This window comes from Plectrocnemia conspersa, unplaced genomic scaffold, assembly GCF_051122295.1.
Source record: "Plectrocnemia conspersa isolate PC_06_02 unplaced genomic scaffold, ASM5112229v1 ptg000001l, whole genome shotgun sequence".
In the NCBI taxonomy this organism is placed as follows: Eukaryota; Metazoa; Arthropoda; class Insecta; order Trichoptera; family Polycentropodidae; genus Plectrocnemia; species Plectrocnemia conspersa.
This window is the reverse complement of record NW_028277165.1, coordinates 27,724,930-27,749,532: the sequence shown is the minus strand read 5'-3', so window position 1 is coordinate 27,749,532 and position 24,603 is coordinate 27,724,930. Positions and strand designations below refer to the sequence as shown.

General features: G+C 29.7%; 2 protein-coding genes across 2 annotated transcripts in view; one reads left to right on the top strand and one right to left on the bottom strand.

Annotated features, from left to right (window-relative positions):
* Positions 1-2,773: 2,773 nt before the first annotated feature.
* The window catches only part of LOC148239487 (uncharacterized), a 219,767-nt gene continuing 197,937 nt past the window's right edge, over positions 2,774-24,603 (bottom strand). The window contains exons 2-4 of the mRNA XM_088187915.1: positions 4,544-4,889; positions 3,481-3,777; positions 2,774-3,405 (exon numbers count right to left, since the gene is read on the bottom strand). Of these exons, the coding sequence (XP_088044041.1) occupies positions 3,152-3,405; positions 3,481-3,777; positions 4,544-4,871 (879 nt within the window). The 5' untranslated portion in view covers positions 4,872-4,889 and the 3' untranslated portion in view covers positions 2,774-3,151. The remainder of the gene's footprint in view (positions 3,406-3,480; positions 3,778-4,543; positions 4,890-24,603) is intronic.
* LOC148239489 (uncharacterized) lies at positions 18,877-22,583 on the top strand. The gene is made up of 6 exons (XM_088193438.1): positions 18,877-19,039; positions 20,438-20,597; positions 21,685-21,777; positions 21,847-21,965; positions 22,052-22,303; positions 22,378-22,583. Exons 1-6 carry the CDS (start codon positions 18,985-18,987, stop codon positions 22,566-22,568), a joined length of 870 nt encoding a protein of 289 aa, XP_088049564.1. The 5' UTR covers positions 18,877-18,984; the 3' UTR covers positions 22,569-22,583.

The following is a 24,603-nucleotide window of genomic DNA, read 5'->3' as shown; positions in this document are numbered from 1 at the left end:
TATACGTATTAATAAATTAGTCATGGATTCAAAATTAAATAACATAATAAAACCTATTTGTAAAATCAAAAAATATTTAAAAAATAAAGGAATAAAATTTATTAATTAGATGGCCAACTTCGGTGGTGTTAATACTAAATTAACGTTTTTTTCGCAAAAACCTTCTTATAAGACATGACCACATATCAAATTTTGCAAAATAGGCTATTTTTAAAATTAAATAATGAAAAAGATATGCCTGTCGACCAACAGATTAACCATTACGTCAGAGCGCCTAGCCAGTGTGTAACGCATGCAAGATACGTGGGTGGTGGACGATTTTAAGGGCGGCCAAATGCACCAAAAAAGTTTAAAAAAATTAAAGGTTACAAAATTTTAACTAATTCGCAGTAAATATATTAAATGTTCTGACCAACGTTCGCTCGCTGCACCTGGATCACATTTAACCAGTTTAAATTTTAAAGAATATTTATGCAGTAAAACGTTGTTCGTAGCCGTAAGGGCTAAACGCAGAGAAAATGTTTATAACTATTTGTTTCTGAGCGTGGCGCCGATATTTTTAACAAGTTGCAGTGATTTTAAAAATGAATCACAGTAGATCTCATTAGAATATTTTTTTAAGTATTTACTGATACAATGCTTTACAAAGAGGAGATATGAATTTCACAGCTTCTGATAAACATGAGATAAGATAATTGTTCGGTCTTTACTTCTAAAAACTGTGTCAATAAATAGAGTTTTGAGGTCAAAGGGGTGTCAATTTTCAGACAGAAATATACTCCGAAAAGCTGGTAACAATTTATTCAGTTATAATACATTTACTGAAGCGAAACATTGAAGAATTGTAAATTCTTTGTTCCGAGCGCTGGCGAAGGAATGTCCCCGGAATTGTCTTCTGAGGTCTCTCGTTGCTCGTCTTGACTCGCAGGGCTGTCCCTGGGCCGTCTCTGGAGCGTCTGGAGTGTATTTCAGCAGGAGCATCGCTTTCTTGATTCGTCTCGTCGCCGTCTGGGCAAATTGTCTCGTTGGCGTCTCTTCGACGTCTCTCTGTCGTCTGCCCACTGCTTCGTCTCCCTGCGGTATCCCTTGTATTTACTGGAGTCAAACCTTTTGTATTGTTGATTCGGAGTCTCCGGCGAATCACAAATTCACAACAATGCAGAGATCAATCAAACAATTGTTGCGCTTCTATATTTGACCAACGAAATACTATGTATTTATATAAAAAAAAAAAATTCTCTGGAAATTACGAGGGTTTACTGTGGTGGTTTGTTTAGTTTTAGTCTATTGTGTTAATGTGTCGTTATTTTTTGCGGGTTACCCTTTGTTTAAATTATGCAATCGTTAAGTTATATATTATTATTTTCTCTTGTAAGCATCGTTTAGTTAACCTTGGCATTAACTGCGCGAGTGTGTGGAAATCTCCCATAGGTTCATAAGTATTTACATTGTGTAAATAATTTGTAAGAAATAAATGAAGTAAGACTTATATATAATGCAATACAATCTTTAACAGTAAAATTATTGAAAAATATTGATGAACAGACTGTTCATTTAAAAAAACAGAAATTAAATAGTACGCCAAGGAAAAACTAAATCCATGGGGAACTAGGATTTTTATGATATAAGGAGACAACATTGTTATGATTTATTGATAAATCAAGGCAATACGACAGAAATAAACTCTATTTTTATAAAGAAGTATAGAGCAATTGTCAGAAATTAAACATTGCTTGTTTTTTAACAATTTATTTACCAGTTACAATCTTTTAGAGGTGCTGAAAAATAAAACTATACCAACAGCCGGTTCAGTTTGGGTTAATCGGTTTGCCAACTCACCTTTTACTTCTGACAAAGATATAAATAAGAAGTCATAGGGTACATCTGAAGAAATTAGTTCTAATAATAACATTGTAGTGGTTAAATGGTTGGATAGTTGGACAACTGTATTAGCATCGAATATTATTGCTATTGGTAATACTAAAGGGTTAAAACTAGGTGTATATAATATGTATGTATGTGTATGGCAACTCTACATAGTCCTCTAATAATATAAAGTTTTTAAATATAAATTCTATTACTAAATATACATAATTGAAAGGGAGAGGGAGTGTTATATAATTGCAACATATTTTGATAATATCAGTTTTTTGTGGTTCATTGAATACATGTACTAGTTATGACTATACTTCGTTTCATTTAACAGAGTCACTTTAATGATTATCTTGTATTTCACAACGGTATTTCATTGGTATGCTTGCGCTGAGCAAAGTTTTCATATACGTTCCAATTACTTCATTGTTATTCTGACACTCGCAGCGCACGGACGTCTTCATATGTCACGGATGTGTTCAAATTGTTGTCGCTATACACACGTAAATGATAGCGATTGATAAATTGTTGATTTTGCTACCTTGTGACTTTTATTATTGCAACATAAAAAATATAGCGACATTTTTTATTTCTCTAAATTTGTTTAAAATATAGAAAGGAGTAATAATAAGTATACCGAACGTATATACGCATCTTGTACTTTAAAGCAAATTGGTACACTTAAAGTTGTCATATTTTTTTCACTCATTAATAATGACGAAATGTGTAGACCTCCAAGTGACTCTGTTAAAAGAAACGAAGTAAAGTCATGTTAGTTTGTTAAAACAATCAGATTTAAACTGAATTAGATTTTTGATCTCTTACCACTGCAAGTTTAAATATATTTCTGATATGTATTTTTATAATTAGTATATTAGGATTTTATTAATATAATGAAATCTTTATAAAAATAGCAATTTTATTTTTTATCAATGTCACTATATACAGATAATATTTAAAAAATATAAAACATTACCTTTATCTCAACGTGTACGTATATATTTTTATTGATAACACATCTTTGTTTCACACAACTAATTGACATTATCTTATTTATCTGTTTTTGAAAAATAAATAAGGTTCACATTTCAATTATTATATAATTATCGTTAATCAATTTAACATCTAACTTATACGCTAATATAATAAATATTAACACAAAATTCAATTAAATAATAAATTAGTTAGTAAACTTAATTAAGTATGAACATTTATATGAATCACTCACTAACAATTAATATATACACAAAATCAGTCAAAATCATGATATAAAATAGTTTCATCGTTTTGTAAACAAATCAACGAACGATCCAATGATGCCTCTGCTTTCGCTCTTCTCAACTCTATTTCTTTGTCCTGGTATGGATGGTCTGGTGGGTCTAGGAGTTGGCCTAGTACTCCAATTGGATATATCTTGAGAGACTCCAATGATGTTAGTATTTGGTCCACCAACCAATAAACCAGGCTTCCAAGTGTTGGCTTCATTCACGTAGTCATCGTCGATGTATTCATGAACTGGAATTGTAACACCACCTGAGTAGATTAAAAGATTATGTTAGTGTGTTATGCACCGCATCCAAGCTATTAGTTTACCGTTTCTGTTATTACTGTATTGCGGTCGCGAAGGCTTTTGAGGTCTCTGAGGTCTGTCGCTGAACCACCCCCAGAACCAATCGTCGCCGAAAGTGAAGGGAGTGTTATATGAGGGTCTATTGGGTCTGTGAGGTCTGTGAGGTCTGTGTGGTCTGTGAGGCCTTTGAGGCCTCGTAGGCCACGCGTCTTCTGTTATTATACCAGGGAACAAATTATTCCAGAAGCTATTTGCGCCGTTGTTACCATTTTGAGGACCGTGAGGACGTTGAGGACGCTGGGGCCTGATTGTGGGCCGGCTGTATGTGTCTGCAGCTGAATAAGATAAGATTGAAAATAAAAATAAAATAGAAAAAAACATTAAATAAAACCATAAAATACGTTTTTTGAGATTTTGTCAATGACAGAGATAAACAACATTATAAATAGTATTTTAAGAGCTGATATTACTAATTCTGCCAAAGCTGAATACTATATTAATATTGTCACAATAAATTTTATGCTAATTGATTCAAGTCATTTAATAAAAGTTTATTTAATGGGGAAATACATCTGCATGTCAATACTTGGTTAAGAAATGTATACCTTCTGACAGGTGATACGAATAAAGTAAGTTCTGAAACTATATTTCGAAAGTCACTATTCAGTATACATTATATCAACCAATATTATTTATTTTGGTGACTGAGATGTTCAGATAAATATTATATATTTTTCAAGTATTGAATTTTTTGTAGCGGAATATCTGGTCGCCTTAATCTACTAATCACTAGTTAATATACAATTTTAGTTGTTTTCGCATTTTTCAACATAACATATTGTTCCTTGACACTGCGGGCCTAATATACAATTGCGGAAACTTAATGGCTAAAACCTGGCGTTGGTAAATTAATTTTAAGTTAGAATATACATGTAGATATGTTCTAGCTCTAATTCATTAACATTTTAAAAAGTCCCTAGTTATACAGCAAAAAATCTGTATTATAATATTGAATGAATTAAAATATGATTCGGTGTGGTCATGTGGTTTGCCGAGACGCACTTTTCCGATCTTTAAGATAATATATATACTTAAACATACCTCCTTCTTCTTCGCTGTTCACCGGATCGTAATCGCCGGATTGTTGATTGTTTCCATCCACTGTGACTAAATCTGGGTTGTCATTAGGACTCGCTGGAGGACTCGGCGGATCGCAAACAGGTCCGAAATCATTCGCAAAATTTGGAAAATTTGGAAGATTTGGAAGGTTTGGAAGATTAGGAAAATTTGGAAAATCCTGGAAAGGATTCGATCCTCCGTTATTTCCAAATAGTAATCCCAACGTCTTGTGCGACGGTTGATCGTCTCTTTTCGGCGCTATCTTGTTAGACGGACACGGGTTGAATCGTATACAATGAGATTTGCACATCAATACTGCCAAAACAATCTGTAACAAAGAGCAAGTTAACGGTGAATACATTGACAACTTATTTTTCAGCAAAGATGTGCAAAGATGTCGACCTCGACCTCGTTGCAAAATTTCTTAAGAATCAATAGCCCGTGTGTTGCATAACACATAACCATATTCGGATGTTAGATCATAATAATTTGCCTGGTTTTGCAGCCATAATAAAAAGGCGTGGGAAGAAAGCATTTCTACAAGTGTTCGAGGTCTACGTGGAGTGAAAATTAGTGGTCAGTACAATGATGCAATAATATGAATGTAACCTAGTTAATTATTATAATATTTATTTTTTATGTAAAAAAATAGTATGATTAAGATCTAATGAGAATCTTAAAAATCTCATAAAAAAATATATTAACGATCACCTTTTACATTTACCAGCATATACAACCAGTGACTGATATCCGAAAGAACTGGGTTCAAAACCCACATAGAACTTAGTTATTATTTTATAATTAAAATTTTGATCGATTATCACAGATAAGGTTTTTTAGATTTTTCCTAATCTCACGGATAAATATCGTGATGAATAATTTAAAATAAAATTCTGCTTGATCGTGAATAGTGACATATTGATTGTAAGCTGAATAAAAATATATCACTGATTTCAGTCTTGTGTCTCATTACTTAGTAGTTGTTGATTATGTTTACCCCGTTGTAATGATATTCATGTTGCAACAGAAAATTTAAAATTTACATTTAAAAAAAATATTATTTGCGTTGGTATAAATAAACATTGAAAATTTAGACTGATATTTGTGTTTATTGGAAAAATATCACATGTTACTAACAACTTTTTATTCAGGTAAATTGCAGATGTTTTGTAAAATCATATTCGCCTAGCTATTAGTTTTTTTTTTACATTTTTAACCTGTTCTTATAATATAATTAACAACAACAACATAATAATATACACAGGGGAAAATAATACGAAGATTTAGGAAACCTTTGTAAATAGATATTAATATATACCAAGCGCAATGCTTTTTGGAAGCTAATTTAAGAAAATAATATACTAATATTGAAATTTCTATAAGTCTGTTACTACATATTTATACACCATGTGCAAGATATGCATGTTAGATAGAACATACCAGATTCCTTTTTACATATGTATATAAAAACAAATAACTATTTTTAATTTTAGATTTTTTGATATTTAAAAAAAATACTATTTACATTTTTATACTTTATTAAAATATGGCAACACTTTTAAGCAAGATATTTCATAAAAATCTGACATTAAAATTTTTTGTTGCTATATTTTAAATTTAAAAATAATAAGACCAATATTTTTCTCTCTTAATATAAATTATTGTTTCCATTTAAATCTTAATTATGTTTAATTTTTCATCTGATTTTTTTTATTTATTTATAATATGATGATAAATTCATGAAATATAACAAACATATGTACATATAATAAATGTATAAAAAATATTGCTGCCACAAAGATAAGATTAATATAAATGTTAAATTACAGGCTGATTTTAATAGCGTCATTCTTCCTTTTCATAACACTTTTGCTTTTAATTGTACATATTTAATTTAATTTCCCTTTTTAACTTTGAAAACTAATAATTATATCTAGAGTCAGATTTAAATCAATTTAATATTTATTACTATCAATATATTTTTTCATTATTCTAGTCAAAGTTAAAATCAGTGCGAAAATTTGCTAAAATAGAATCGAATTTTATATTACTCATATGAAAAAAGAGTACATTATTAATATAGTTTAACTCAGTGTGTAATTTTATGTAGAATTTTGAATATCTTATTTTTGTGGCAAATAGTGAAAAATTAAAATATATTTTATTAGGTTCGTTTTTATGTAATGATTTGTATTTTATATTAATTGATTTAAAATAAGTTATATATTTTTTAATATAATGCACATGGACAAAATTCATATTATTTAGACTAATGTCACTTTAAGTTGAAGTCATATTGGCGTTCATTTTAAACTGATTTACAATTGATTGTTTAATATTGAATATTCAACTATAACATAAGTTACTTTATATATGAATATAAAAGTCACAAAAACACGATGAATATAAAATAATTAAAAATAACACAATACTCACGATTATACATTTATAATCCATGATGGAAAATGAATCAAAACACACGGAACGATATATTCATTATTGCCGTAATCGTCCGTATCCTCTGTTGAGAAATAAGCACCAGTTAAATGTCAATATCTGTCGGAAGTTTGTAAAGCACAGTGGCGCTCGTGATGATGGCCAGAAAGAAGTGACGTAGTATCAGTCGGTCACTTTCTTTTTCATCGGTGTTGCGCCGCTGCGAACACCCACGAGTGGAAGACCAGAATGGAGGTGGATGAAGAATTGTGCTAACACCCAAAAATACGGACGTTCACCCACATGACCGCGTTTCGCACAGTTAACCCTTCAGAAACATACGTGCCTTTAATATCATATAAAAAACTATACGTCTTGTGCCTTACTCGCTATTTTTATCAAATATTGCTAACTAAAAAGTTACACAGTTCTATGTAATCGTATATATTATACAACAATAACAACGTTCGAGATTTGTTTAGGACTCTGAGTGAAGGTATATGTTATTTACTATGAATTTTTACAAAAACAAATATAGAAATAGATTATTAAATGTGATACATTCGAGTGAGAGTGAGAAAATATTGACACACATGAATGCAATATATTGCTTAAGCTACTTGAAATATATTTATTAAAATCCAGTGTTTTAATAAATTTTCTGTACATGTATTCCTGTTCAACCTTTCTTCGACCTTTTGGTTAATGATCGCCGAAGTTCCCATCTGAACCGTTTCTCTTTAGGCGTTACACATTTCGGTGTGTGTCGAAAAAGCGATGCAATTGGCTAGCAAGTATTCTTATCTGCGATTCGCTAGAGCTGTCTGAATCTAGTATTATAAAATATGTGACACTTGGTCACAGGGATAAGACGTGATGGAGTCACAGCAGCAGAAATGAGCTAGGAGACTGCATCACACGAAATACACACCCGACAATAATACAACTCGACATGCTAGATAAGACTCTCCAACTTCCATGACTAGTCATATCCACTGCCTGATTGCGGCATCCAGAATTTTCTATATGTGTTTATTACATAAATTATTACCAGCTTTTTTGCAGCAAAGTCACACCACTTTATTTAATTTATACAAATTTCAAATGGCAGTGTTCCAATGATTAACTGTTAAGTTTACCTCTTTGATTTGCAAAAGTTAAACGTATTTGGTTTACATATTGTAATATATATTATAAACTAATGTCTAATATTTTATAAAATCACCGACATGATAGTCATGCAATTGTCGAGGACTAAACAATCATAAAAATATTACAATCCGTTAATATTCTATTACCAACATTAACATATAATCGATCTACAACATTTCAGTGCAAGGACAGAATAACAACACGATTTTGTAACAGTGACACATTGAAAACCATGTTTAAAATGAGATTAATGATATGTGGGCAAAGTTGAGAAATATTATTATAAACTAATTATATATTCACGTTATTTAAGTTTAATAATAATATTTATAATTTTCAAGCATTTTATATTCAGTGCAGGGTTAAACCATTGTATGACTAATTGTCTATATTCGCGCATTAAATATTATTATTTATGCACCTATAGTGTTATGCAATAACATACGTACGGATGATGTAGTTTCTTGACAAACAAATTAGTAATTGTTTATTAAAATCTATATTTTTGTATTTAGGATTGCAAAAGGTATATTAGAATTGCGAAATATACAAGGACATTACACATATTAAATTGTTTTTAATCGATTTGCTTTGAACTAGAACTAGTTAAATTAATTTATGGATAGTTATGGAAAATATAGTGTCACACATCTTAACCAATAAAAATGTCACGAGCTGGAATTCACAAAAACTCCAAATATATCTAAGATCACTGTCGATAATAATTAGTAATATTTTAATAAGAATTTAAATCAATAACCTCTGACTTTTTTGTTGAAAACATACTGTAATTATAATTATATAATAATTATAAGACATAATAGAAATTCAAAAACACTAATGTTCATATGGGATTTGAACTCAGATCTTTCAGGTCAATAATCAGCGACTTGTACCACTGCTGGTTAACTTTTATTATGATTAACGATTAATGATTATATTAATGAAGTTTCTTTGTGAGGTTAGAAAAATCTATATTTACAAAAATATTTTTCAGTTAAGAATATGAAAGTCACAACATTTCTGTCTAGATTAAATTATTCACCTCTCTACAAGATATGCCATTTTAGGTTTCCAGATTAATATCAAGCAATGCAAATTTATGCACGTCATGATTGAAAATAAAATCGTTCTAGTCAGAATCGAATTTCACTGATTTCTCAATATCGCACCATAACTTTATTCATTTTCAAAGCACGTTTATTCCTGGAAAGCACTTATAGATTTACTATGTTTGCACTTTCATCAAAATGCATAATATTTGCATACAACCATTAAGGTATTGTCGTTATGTAATCCCAAACTGGAAGTGTCTGGAATTGACAGTGGTTTTACCCACGCCACCAATTATCTAGGTCTATTCATATTTTTGAACAAAAGTATCATTACGCCCGTATTTTGATAAGCGGAAACGAAAATTACCAAATTTGACCGCGAAACTCAACTGCGCATTGGTTTAACTGTACCTATATAGGTAAGTTTCGCAATGTTTACGGTCGATTAAAATTAGGTATTCGATGTACGAAGCGACCTCGAATGTTAATTTTTGGGTTTTATTTTAGAGTTCAAAAGAGCGGATACGGTACGCCTTTCGCGGATTTCAACTGGATCACTGTTGCAGAAATAAATTAGCGTTGCGAGAATCGTAAATGAGTTATTTCGAAGAACAATGGTGGAAAAAATTCTCACCATTTTTTTTAGACAATAATGGCAATGGAAAGTAAGAGCATTCGATTCAGTTTTTGGATTCAACGCTACATTTTTACCAAATTATTGTGCATGCTGTAGTTTATATTAAGAATTATTCCCAGTACCTAATATTTGGTATTTTATAATTTATATTGTGTAGTATATAGGTTGAAGATTACATTACATTTATATTTTTTTTCTTTTTTTTTCTTTTTGGTAAGGTGTTTATGTACTTTGACCTAAGCTTAACGTATTTTATGTTCTTTTATTATTCTTATTTATGTAATTCCTCTTAATTTAGCTAATCAATCGTAAATTGTGATAATGGTAATTAACCAGCAACCAATGAAATGTAAATATATATGTTTAAAAAATGTATTATTTAATTATGTAATAAACAAAAAATAAAATAAAAAACATTACATTTATATAGCGTTTTGAATGACGTTTTATTATTTATTTAATGTGCATAGTTTATTGCATTTTCTTAACGCAATACAATATAAATAATGTTTTATTTTTTATTGTATTGTACTTGACATATATTAAGTGGGTCTGAAATATAATAAGCTAATTTTAAAGTTACGTAAGCAATAATTTATCATTTAACTATTAATTAATAAAAATGTTATTATAAATTAAAACTATTTAGGTGTTTTTTACATATTTTTAAATATTTAATTGCATTGTTTAAAATTATAGTATCCAATATTCATAATGAAATTAAAAGATTTTTTATTTGTATGTTTGTAAATCGCACCCTCTGAAAAAAACGTAGAATACATAAGTTTTCTATGTTTATTACACGGTAAAAATTTAATTAAAAAATAATAGTTAATAATACTCTCATAAACATGCGTTTATTCTTAGTTAAAATAAGAATGGTTTTTAAATTATTTTTACGTTACTTGAAATACGGTCGTACAATTTGTGCAAAGTCTGGAAGTCGTCTCAAACTCTTGGAAATTATTGTCACTGTTTTATGATCACAATATTTTTAATACACCAAAATATTTATTTATATATTTAACGGGGACCCGACAAAGCCGCGCCGGACAATCCCGCGCTGACTAAGCCGTCCCGACATAGCCGCGCAAGACAATCCCGCGCAATACAAACCCGACATTGCCGCGCAAATCAAAATTATAAAATTGAATAAAATGACAGAAAATGATTTTTTAATTCTAATTATTTTGTTTTGTGGACAGCTCTATCACTAGTGATTCGCTTTTTGAACAGTTAGTCATAGATTGGATGATGCTGGACAGTTACAAAATATACCGAAATGAAAATAAATCAATACAATATCATTAAAAAAAGGTTAGGTTGTTTGGTTCTACAGTGAAAGTCGGCGCGAGCGGTAGCGAGACGCCTCCCTTTTCCTATATATATATATTTGTAATTATTATTAAATAAAAACCATGTTATAAAATTAATTTTGTTTTGTCTTTGCACGGCTATGTCGGCGCGGCTATGACGGCGCGGGATTGTCCTGCGCGGCTTTGTCGGGGTGCCATATTTAACGAGTGTGTTAATATATTTTAGGTGTGCATGATAATTGTCTTTTCATGTTTAATTGTATAATTATTATTTGCATAGTGGCCATTATGAAGCATATCAAGTCATGATGGTCAGATTTATAATAGAAAATGAAAAAAAATTTGGTAATATTTATTTGCAATTTATAGCTGTTGTACTTATATTGCATAAATCCGGCAACTATAGAATTTTTAAAACTTAATCAGAGAACAGTTATGCTGAGCATTTGTGGTGTTTGAGTTAAGGTCTATTATCGCAAAATGCGCGTTATTTCACCAAATATCCGGTTATTTTTTTTTAAAACAAAATACACACTTAGAACATTATCTAAATAATATTCTTTTAACCAGACCGCTAAAATTCCGTTTTTTTCGTTGCATAGAAAAAACCTTTTAGTTTTAATGAAATTTTTACCAGATTTTGTACAAATTGTTAAAAACGCGATGCAATGTTTATGGGGGGTTAAAATTTAATATTTTATATTATATTTAAAACGAGATTTTTTTGGTTTATGCAATTCAAGATTTTTCTCTTAATTTTTAATTCACTTTAATTGGATAGCACGGTTTATATAGTCACAAAGCCAGAGATTCTAGGATCTTTCATTATTTTTTTATATTTAAAAATCATTTGAAAAAAGTATTTCATTCATTTGATCACATAGCAAAAAGAAATAGAATGTTGTTAAAGAAAGCTGTGCGGACTTAAAGCAGTGCAAATTAGACAATAAAAATAAATATAAATGTCTGCTCTCGCTTTAGTACTAATAACGTAGTCTCTAAGTAGTCTTAAAGATCGAGTTGAACTATTGTAATGGTCTTGTAAAAGCTTCTAACGGTCATTTCTGATTTGACGTAAATTCAATTAGTGTGAGTTCATTCCAAGTCGGAAAAGAAGTGATACTTCTGGATAAAGTTCCTGACTGAAGAATTCTAAACAAGTATATTCCTAATGGAAGTGTTTTAGAGAGTGAATTCAGTACGGCTATGTTTTTTTTCTAAATTGGAGCTACAACGCCACAGTTCTCAATAATGCCATGATTTATGGTGAAGCTAGACTATTTGATATTGTGTTGAAGTCTAGAGTCTAAGCCTTGCATAAACACATATCCAGAACTAGAGAGGGGATAAAACGCTACGACCTGCGCTTTGGATCTTATCGCTTGTGTATGTAACACGCTTCACAATTATTAATTGATTTCAATTCAGTAAGAATTTTTCAACTATATTTCGAGTTTCATATTATAATTTTAAAAATAACGCAAATATATCTAATTATTTATTAACTTTTGCGGAACCCATACAAAACACTAGCAGAACCCCGGCTGGTAAAAATCGGCAAAGCACTATACTTTGTATTTGGCACCGACCTTCTAGACGTAGTTAGTGGTTGTTTGTGCTTTGAAACTAAATAGATGTTAGCTGAGATAAGTGATCGTTTGTTTTATGCCGACGAGAAGAAACTTTGTACTAAGTAAGGCTAAAAGACACAAATAAATAAATTAGTATTTTATAATATTTTATAATATTTAGTCATCCCAGAAAGTTCATGCGACTTATTTCGACACTACGATTACGGGTGGTCAAAAAAAAAATATTGTAACAAAACACTTTTTTAGATTTAATTAAGAACGCTTTTTCCTCCGTCTTACAAAAATAGTAGTTTTTAATAAATACTGTTTTTTAATGTATTTTTGTGATTTTTAATTTTTAATGTATAATAAATTGCATTAAAAACGTAATAACACAAGAAATTGTTTCAAATTATTTTTTTCTGAGAGATTTGTTATTTTTTCTCCATTAAGTTTAACGTACATAACCCTAATTCTATAATAATTTTTTCGATGTAGGTAAACATACAATTTAATAATTACATAATAATTTCTGTATCATTACGCTACTTGTGTCGAATAACGTCACTATTGCGTAAAACCTACAATGGCCATATATGTACGCGATACTAAATCGAATATTGATATTAAAAGCTGTGATGAAAATATCGCACGTATTGGTCACCGTGTATTTGCATAAGGATATAATTTTTGGACCTAATTAAAGCGGTCAATAATACGGGTTTTGTAATATACAGAAAAAAAGAAACAGGTACCTAATTAGATTTAAGTATGGATGTATTTTTTACAATCATGTAGTAGCACCTCTAGTGACAGTTGCGATAAATTAAAATGTTTATTAAATTTATAATATAGCATAACTGCAATATTTTAATACAAATATTATTATTTATGTATTTATAATATTATTAATTGTTGCTTTAAAAAAATTGATTGTGAAAAAATGTTAGGAAATTTAACAATAGATGTCACTATTATTGAAAAAAATATTAGATTAAAATTTTACTCTAGCTTTAATAGAATATACATCTATAAACATACTATACATATCATAAGCCGGAAATTATAGTTAGGTCGTTATATTAATATTCCTATTGCAGCTTTCGAAGGATGTCTGCCAATTTCAAACAATGGAGGCTTTCGACCTTAATAATAATTTATTTATTTATAAAAGGACGATCGGAATAATAAAATATAGATCACTAACAACTCATTTTTTCGGTATGAACAAGTCATAATATTTTGAGGCCTCTTTGTTCGTTTAGAAGCGTAATTATAGTAATTCATCACATTCTTCTTAATTGGAAAATTGCACTAACTACTATGCTACTTCTTCCGATAAACATTATTGAGCTGCTCATTCGTTTGCATTGGATAACTACAACACTATTAAAATTATCGTTTACCATTGTTATTATACATGGGTTTCATCAAGGCTTTCCATAAAATAGTTGATGAATGGCGAATTTATATGACACATAATATATGTACTTTATTCAAAGCGCATTTTATGTATGCAAATAGTATACATCTTTAAAGTATGCATTGAATAATAAAGGCATTGTTAATATTAATATCAAATTAATTAATATTAGTATATACAAAAAAAAAAACATTTTTTTTAAATGAATACAATTTAATAAGAGATTTTATGTATTTATTAATATAATTATTAAAAAAACAAAATAAATCTAAATATTTTTTTATGGCAAGATAAAATCATTATTATATATTTTTCCGTCAGTAGGTTTTTATTGAAGTATTTGAAGCGAAATAGTAGTTTGAGCGTTGAGGCGTAATGAAGTCGAGTGTGTTTAGTCCGGTTTTGTGCCATGCTATATACACCGTCATGCACGTAAGCTGTATCCTCACTTTAAAGTTGGAGAGGATCGTAAGAATGCGGATGTACTTCTCAATGGTTGCTAGGTTCGTTGACACCGCTCGCGGGACTTCAGACGCGCGTGTGTCACGTCTCTTGATTCGGGTTATGAATGAGTCGTTACATAAAAATCGTTTTCTATAGAGGGAACGTGTTGTAAGTTAACATAATTAATATTCTGAAGTAACAAATACATTTATTTAATTGCTGCTATAAATAAATTTTAGATAAAAAAGCATGTAGATCTTGCATGAGAACAAATGCATATACGTACAATGAAGTGACATTTTTCTTTACAATAAGATTAAAAAAAATTGAAAACATTACAACAAAAAATTTTTAAGATCACAATACTTTGTATAAGTAGTTATAAATAGCGTAGAAGTTTTAGTGACGTTAATTAATGCTTATGGGTTTCAAAATGTAATGTGATTTTACATCGTTTTAGGGTGTTCTAAATATGACAATTTTAAAGGAGTTTATTTTAAAAATGCACATGTCTAAAATAACGCTTTCTAATGATACATTTTGTAGAAGCTCTAATAGCTCGTTTCTGTTAAGTATATATTGTAAAGTTGCTAAAGAAAATCTATATTTTTTTTTAATTTTTCTAAAAAAACCCAGGGGGTCGGCAAAGTGTGGATCTTTAAAAATGTTGAGTTAGTTTATTTAATTTTGAGACCATTTAGAACTACGCTTTTAAATAAGCCACAGAGAGTCGTGATCGCGTCCTTTATTCTATACACAAGCGATTGCGAACATTTCTTTTACACGAGCCACCGAGCATCACCACGAGCTTGTTAAATACAAGGATGTTTTCAGTTACTTATGTGGGATAAAACACAATATTTAAACAAATATTTAATAATACTTTATTAAAATAGCAATTTAAGTAAAAAAATATACTGCACTAAATAATGAGTTTTAGGTAACAGTGATTAAATTATTAAAATATTAATCACTCCAACAAAACTCTCATTAAACAATCAATATTTTAAAATAGGTACGTAAAAAATAGATGATCTTGCTAAAAAGTGTATTACCGATTTTCAATAACATTATCTCACCTTTTCGATAAAAAATCTCTTCTTAAACCTTAAATAGTTATAAATGAGATCATGTTGAAAATGCATGCATTTAGAGGGTTGTATCAATAGTTTTCACTAAAAATATTGTAAAAGTAGCTCCAACTCAATTATGACTAAATAAATTTTAACTAGTTTTTTATGTCGATAATTATTCAATGACGTCATAGTTTAAAATATGAAAATTATTTTTCGCATTGGGGTTTTCTAAAGCATTTTAAACTCTCTCGGGTCAGGGAGATATGCAAAATTTGGAAAAAGCAGGCCCGCATCGGTGCCCTCAGTGCCCACGGGCGTATAGCCTCAATCGCATATCTATTGCGGATTTCGCAAATGGAAACTTTGACCTCAAACTAATAACAAGCAAAGAAGGTCTTGCACGATCATTTTGAGATGACATCATCATAATTGTCAAGGTGGGCATATTGTTAATTTTTAATCTAATTATAAATTTCTTGAATTCATCTTAAATGTGTTCTACAAAAGTGTAAAATGTTTATTAAAATACAAGGTTTTCTTGTATTTTTTTTGCAATGTTTTGCTAAAAGTTTCTGAGAAGATGTTACATAATCGCATGTAAACAAACTGATTACTTCAAACATGACATATGTGTATGTATATTATTGTATAATATTTACCATTGATAATTTTATTATAGTTTGTGTTTGACAACAGTCAATCTTTATTTTTTGTAAAAAAGTGTGACTATTTCAGTTGGTAATTATCAAATTCATTTCTAGATAATTAGGGAAAAATATTTATTTATTTTTTCTTAATACGAAAAATAATAAGTTGCTATCGAACGGTTAAATATATAACGCAAACTTACACTTATATAATTATATTTTTATTAATTTAAATAAATATTTTCAATATTTTTAAATTTGCAATTTGCTTTTAATGGCATACTTTAGTCATATAAATAAAAGTTAGTCTGTTGTTATATGGATACTATACGTAAGTTGAATTTATCTCTAAAGCTTGGCTCTAATATGTATTTATGTATTGCATAACCTCGTGGTTGTTCGTAATAAAGTATTTATGTTAGTAATTAGCTGTCAATATGATTCTAATTCCATTGTTTTTTTATCAAAGACATCTTTAATAACCCAATTAGGGCACGAAAAGTATAGAAATCATTGCCCAACATATGTACATTCGTGCGCGTGAATTGTTTGTAGTTTGCGAATCAACGGGCGCATCAAAATACTTATTTTACTGCAAAACTAAGCGACTTACAAAATTTACATCCATGATATATTTATTGTACTAGAGCTATGTTATCCAAACATAAACAAATAGGTTACAACTAAAGTCACCCGATCAATAATTTTTTATTTTTTTTTAAAATACGTCAGTTCGATGCTTACAGAACATTAATATAATGATTTCTGATATTATGTAAAATTTACGTTGAATACATAAGTACGAGGGATATTCGAAAAGTCAAGCCAATTTATTTTATTCGATTGGATCGTTTCTCACAATGCGTGTTTCTTACAAAAAAATATTTTCGTTGTGTAATGTGTGATTTAACTTTAAAAACGGGTAGATATTCATGTAGTCTGGGAGATCTCTCTTTTCGGTGCTCAAGTGGTCATTATGGTGACTAAAGATGCAGGTAGTTAAAACCCCCTACTACTTGTTGAATTAATAAATATACATTAGCATATTAAAATATGTTATCAATTTAGTTAAAATCTGACCCGAGTCTGCCCCGATGTGACCAAGTTTCACATCTTTTGTATTGATCCATCTAGACCAGGCATGGCGAACCTAGGGCACGCGTGCCAGAGGTGGCACGTTTGAGAATTTGGATTGCACGCGAACGATTTCCAAGTTCAAAAATATTTTTTAATTTTTAAATTAAAAAAATTAAAATCTTGATTAAATAATCCGTGAATTATTCATTTATTTAATTTTATTAATTATCAAATGTTTTCAAATATAAACGACAATCGTTTTAAAAAAAGAATTAATTATTTATTTATCTTGGTAATTTTTATACTCCTTGGGCACGCCACACAATCGAGGAATAATATTCGAGGATTTTTGGCACGCGAACCCAAAAAGGTTCGCCATGCCTGATCTAGACAGTACTGGATGCTTACGAAGATGCTTACGAAATAATGGCATCGCTTTTTGAACACACCTCCAAAATGTGTCCACGCCTTAAGTGAAAACAAACAAACGGAGCGCGACTCAGCCCGTGTACTCCCCACTTCCTCTCTAGTACATATTATGTCTGCAACATGCATAGATAGTGCTGCCAAGAGATCAGCAATACAGCCGCAGTCGTCGATCAGGACAGCTTAGGTCGAGAACGGAGGTGTAGCACTTCGATGCACATATCCAACTATGCGAAGTCTACAGGATGTTGAAGCTGCTGGTTGGTAATGGGTCGGTGGGCCTATACTCGACCATAAAAAGCGGGTGGGAACATTCGGGCTTTTAATAGGTCCAGATGACTACTCAGGGGTTCTTTAACCAGGCAATTCGAAGAACAATGGTACTAGTCGCAGTGTCATACAATGTATTTTCTGGCGCGTGTCTTATCATATAAAAAATATTTTTAATAATGGGTGGTTAACATTGCGGTAATAATGAGCAGTTAACGTTTCGGTATGCGCGCGTCTTCTTATACAAAGGGTTGTTTTTGTGCTTATGAGGTCTTACTTCTGTTGAGTGATGTCTGGTCTAAGCTTTTATAACAAGTTGCAAATGATGTAGCGTGAAAGACCTCTCTTGTCGTTGTTCAGGACCTTTAAATTGGGACAAATAGCCCAGGTGGTTCAAAACCCTGGTGGTTCATGTTTAACGAATAATAATTTTTATGAATAATTCAAATAAGTGCCTGGAAGTGTTCTTTATGAAAGCTTACACGTATAAATACACGTATTATGAGCTATTCTAACTTAAAAATGTCAATCGTTTAAAAGCGACTAAGAAAATCACTGATTTTGAATTGTGTATATAAAGGTATGATCCAAGATGATTTTTTTTTGATACCTATTAATCACAAATACTCAATGCATCAAGGCAACCAAGAAAGTCGCAAAAGTTCACTGAAATTCCCAAATCTTGTTCTAGCAGATTCGACCCACTATTGATACGACCTCCCGCCGCCAATTTTCCAAGGTTTCCAACACATGGGAATAAATAAAACAGCCACAGCAGTAAAAAAAGAGTTGACATTTCACACTAGTGCTCAGTCGCGTTGTAGTGCTCGAGCTGCCTGTACACAAATTAGACACATACATTAATTTCGGTCTTATTTGGCAATTAACCCAAAATGTCAATCGTACAAGTGATTTTTGTTTGCTTAATGGGACTGATAGTGGTCCATGGTGAGTTTTTTTTATAATAAACTGTATTATAATATTCGCTTATCTGAGTTATTTTTTGTGTGATTGATACGCAATGAGTGTTATGATTTTTTATTATCACTTATAAACACTGATGTAAAAACATATCGTTAAAACAAATAGGAAATGAGTATTCAAAAACATTTTTATTCACCTGAAACCTAATCAACTATAATCACATTAGTCACACGTTATCTTTTATCTTTTTATAAACAATACTTCGTTCTAGCATTCTGACCTTGAAAGAGTCAAAAGGTTTTTATTTTTTATTTATACTAAAGTATTATACATCACACTTTGAATTGAGACTTATCTGTGAAACCTTATAATACATACTATTCTATTTTAATATTTTTGTTTTAATCACCTTTAAGTAAATAGATATTTTTATCTTTTGCCTATAATAGCGACATAACTATAAAACTTGTTCGATTCTACAATATAACATTATTCTAAAGGACACTTGCAACCACTTTTGTGTAATAGGGTTTCAAGATTATTTCTAAGAATTACAGACACGTGTACAACTTCAATAACAAATTTACCTTATGAATCTTAACCCTGAATAATTTCAAAATATATAATTTAGAACGACAATATTTTTTTAATTCACATTAAATTTACCTCCCACAAGGCAAGAGTCATTATAAATGGGGTACAAGACCAGATCATAGAATTGTATAGGTTTTCGCATGTTGGTTTTAACTTATAAGCTAAACCACTTCCCATATTTTTTATAGGTATTTATTGACAAGTTATTCGATACATTTTTTAATCAAAGCTTCGAGTAGTTTATGTCGAAAATTAGAGCACTAATTTTAAAATAGTGTATCAATCAGAAACATATTTTGTTAAGAAGAGTATTTATAATTAATAAATACACTATAAACATATTGAAACATTTTTTCAGATTATTTGATAACATATTAAGGCATGCTATTATATCACATGTTTAATTAAAACTAATATTATGACTCACAATGCTCATATAGAAAACAATGACTGTTACTAATCAATGTTTTTTTTAATTTGCTGTGAATTAATTTTTTCATTAGGTTTCTTGTTAGATTAAATTACCAGTTCTGAGAAATTAGAAAAAAATATATGTACTTACATGATGTCATCTTCATTTAAATTAATTTACAGTTAACCAAATAAATTATGAACCATCAACAATACTTGAATCTCATAATGTTATCTAACGATTGCACACAAGTGGTATTATGTCATCTAAACTTGTTTGAAGTCAATAACCAGCATCAAAAGACCAAATTCAATATTAGCACAGGCTCTTATGTGCTTCCAAGATACTGTCAATAATGTTGACGGTAGTGCGAAAGCGTGACATCCGCATTATAGACAAACATTGTAAAATTACAGGCATGGAAAAACCTAAGAGCAGTTTGAGTTGCGAAGAACCAAACACTCATTATCTGGAGATGGGCTGCAAGCCGGTCTACAACAAGAGGAATAGGAGATGTCCAGAGAGATACGAGTGCCCAGCCACTACGTTCAACACCACGGATAAGTGTTATTATAAGTGAGTCAAGGTTTGATTTTAGCTACATTGCTAAAAAAATAAATATATTCAGAGGCCATGAAAGCTAATCATATTCAGTTAATCTAAATTATGATCAGCTCTACATCTAGTCATGTGTTAAATATATTAATTATTTTTTGTACTGTAGTTATATATAAACCAGAAAAACAGTAAAATAATTAAAAGAAACAATAGTTATAGATTTATGTGTATATATGTATATAACAAATTATTATTAGTTAGACAATGTGACAGGTTGGAATACGCGTAGTGTAGTCCGTAAGGTCTCAGACTTGAAACCCAAAGACTACGGGCTCGAGCCACGGTAGTAGACTCGAATTTAGAAAATTATTTTAGTCAAGTTTTAAATACACAATTTTTTTTCGTTTTGACGTATTTTTTTGCAAGGAACCTATTAAAAAAAATTAAGTTACTAGTTAAAAAACGTATTATAAGATTAAACTCAGCAAAAAAAAAATGATTTTTTAAAAATAAATGGCCAAATATTTTTTTAATAGAATTCATAAAAAAATTAAATTTTAAATATATCTTATTTTATTTGTGATTAAATACAGAAAATGCCTTTAGATATATTTACTCTTCTTAAATTTTTTTCCTATATTGGTGTAAAAAGTGTGAAAGTTTTGTAAGTAAAAATAATGATACAATAAATAAAATCGTATTTTTTTTATTTATATAAATTAAACTAAATAGAAAAAGTAATTAATTACATCATAATAAAAAAACAGCAAACTAAATGTTTCTTCTCAAAGTTTATGTTTTTAAATAGGAATGTTACACAATAGATTTTTCTATTGTGTAACATTCTTATTTTTTTTTTTTTATAAGAACAATTTTGAACACAATTTTGAGTACATTTTTGTACACAAAAAAAAATTAAGTATGTTATGTTTTTATTATTTTTTGGTTAATAGCACGAAACATTTTTTAATATGAATAATATAATAATGAAGTTCTTTATTTATAAATAATTTTGCACTAAAATAAATTCCTTTATGTTATATGTATAATACTCATAATTATGTTATATAAGTTTGTACTAATGTAAAGTGTTATTTGTTTTCAGATCAAAGTTTTATGGAATTGGAGAACGTCTTCCTAAAAATGTAATTGACCACAATTGTGTAGAAGAATGTATATGCACTCTTCATTTTGGAACGTAAGTATTATTTTTTCTCAACTTACTTATCTGAACACAAGATTGAAATTAATAAATAATTGCTTATAGACCTGTGTTCAACTGTGCCAATGTTGAGTGTCCAGATGAATTCTTACCACCAAGCTCTGGAGTGAGATGCATCAAACAATACAAAAAGAAATTGTGCTGCAGTCACAATGAAATTTGTGGTAAGTGTTATAATAAAAAAATACCTAAATTTATGATTTATAATTTATATTTAAATAAAAAATACCATTTCTATTTTACTAACCAGAGGAAGATAAGATCAAACAATTAAAAACTTGTGAATTTGATGGTAAAGTTTACCACGAAGGTGAAAAGTTTTATCCTAAAGACTCTTGCAAGACTTGTATATGCAATGACAAGTTCGATGGAACTTTGAGTTCTTCACAGTGCCAAAAGGTAAACTGTGGCGTTCAGATTTTCCATACCGATAAGATAAACCAGAAATGTGCTCCAGTCTACCTCGAATCCAGAAATTGCTGCCCAATCTATTGGAAGTGTTGTAAGTTCATCAAAAAATATAAATCTTTTTTAAAAATATAAAATATTTTTAAATTTTCTTGTTAAATTTTTCAGATGAGACCAATGACACGATTGTTGAAAATGATGATGCTGGTACAAGAACTACTGCAAATACTGAATTGAATTGTTTGTACGGAAACAATACGCTGGTAATTGGTGATGAAGTTATGTCAAGTGATAAATGTATGACTTGCAAGTGCAATCTTCCTCCTTTGGTAACATGTGTGAAAGCTCTTAATTGTTAATGATGATGCTAAAAATGAAAATGAATCAAATGAAAAGTTAGTTCCTTGTGTAAGTTTTACTTAATTTATTATATTTTAGGTTTATACACATTTTAAATGTATTAGAGTAGGGAAAAAATAATTACAATATTTTCAGTTTAAAGTTCTTTATGTTATATTTTCTTCGATATTTTTCTCAGTATCACAATATCTTATAATTGCTTCCACTATTAAAATATTATTATTTGCAACAATTTTTTTTTTTAAAATGCTCTCTTTTTATTTATTAAAACTTTAAATATTTAATGGTACAAAGTTGTTTATAAATATATATAATTTTTTTTGTAAATGTTCTTATTTAGTTGGGAGTAATTTTATATTCATATTTTCCGATTCAAATATTACACTTTATTAGTCTTAATATATCTATACAACACAAATATTCATTTATGGTAAATATAATACATTAAAATTTTATTCATCTTTTTCTAGAAATGTCGTTTATTATTCCATTAATTTTTATAGACTTTTTTTAAGAAATAAGGCAACGAAATTTTGCGTCGTATGATAATTGTCTAAAAAATAAATATGTTGTAATAAAATATCCATAGTTAATAAATATATATTTTTAAATAAAGAATATATTTTACGAATAATATTTTCAATGCATTTCTTTTTACTGAAAATATCTTTAAAATGTGCTTACATTCCTTTGGATGTCTAAGCTGGCTAAACCATTATTTATGAACCATTTTTATATCCATCGGTTCTTTTATATCCGTCTTTTGCAATTCTGTATGTGTCAGATCGTCCAGTGTTTATTATTTTAACAATTTTATGAACATTGTCAAAGAATTATTACAATTGTTAACATGAAAGAGGCGCAAGAGTTTTATGATATTAGATTCAAGAAACTCAATATGGTTACGGAGCCGTTATGCGTTTATATCATAAGCCCCCTACAGTGTTCCTTCTAACTATTAAAAATTGAGAAATTTAACTAAGAGGAAAGACAAGGACATTTACCTAGAGCTCTTGTTGTAAATGGAGTGAACAAGGCTCTATGAAAAAAGGTGTACTAATACTGGTTTTGCTCCAGCGCACGATAAGGTCGGTGCGAGCGAATGCAAAATGCTTATGTTATAGTATACATAAAGCCAGTGCAAGCGAGTGAGTTTGATTCTCTAACGTATCAACACAACAAGTGAGCTCTTTCCTCTGCCACTTCATCAGTATATTTGGTGTAGTTTCAGTGTGGCCTAATAATATTTTTTCAGCAAAAATTTATGTTTATACGTGGGGAAAGGGGGAAGTGCAATTGAGTGTTGCAAATATAGGATAAGTATTTCGGGAAAAAGTATAAACCTTTTTACGAAGGCAGGTCCTGAATAGCCAAGACTAAAAAAATACGTAAACTTTGGTCAAATGACAATGTTTTCACTTTTTATTCGATCAAAACGGTTTACTCACTGTTTTCTTCAATTATAATAATTTAATTCACTACTACCTCACTGATTTATTCTATTAAAACGGTTTAATCCACTAAAAAAGGTATCACCAGGTCGTTCAGAAATCTGTAAAAAGTGATCAGAATTATAGCTAAATAATCTATAATCTAGTTTAAAACAACTCATAGTTTTTGGGTCAACATCTTAACACGGTCATGAACTGCTCCGCGTTATATTAAATTGTAATAATTATTTTGACAAGTCAGAATAATTTTTTTGCAGTTATCGTATTGGTCTTGTTATTGTTGTAACATTAAAGATTGGTAAAACTTATAGATCTCTCATTCGCATGTTGCAGTTCATTATCATTATAATTATCAAAATGTTTTAGGGCCAACTTCTTTGGTGCTCTCCGCCGCCTCTCTGTCGTTATTTCAGATTCGTTCGACGCTTTGAATACCTTCGCTTCCTATATACAAATATACTCGTTGAGAATTATTTATCAAGTGTTTAATATTCTAACCAACACTTGCTACCACTCGCTCGTATCTATTAGTGCGATTAAGATATTATTTTTATTCTAGTCAATATATATTTATTCTGAACCT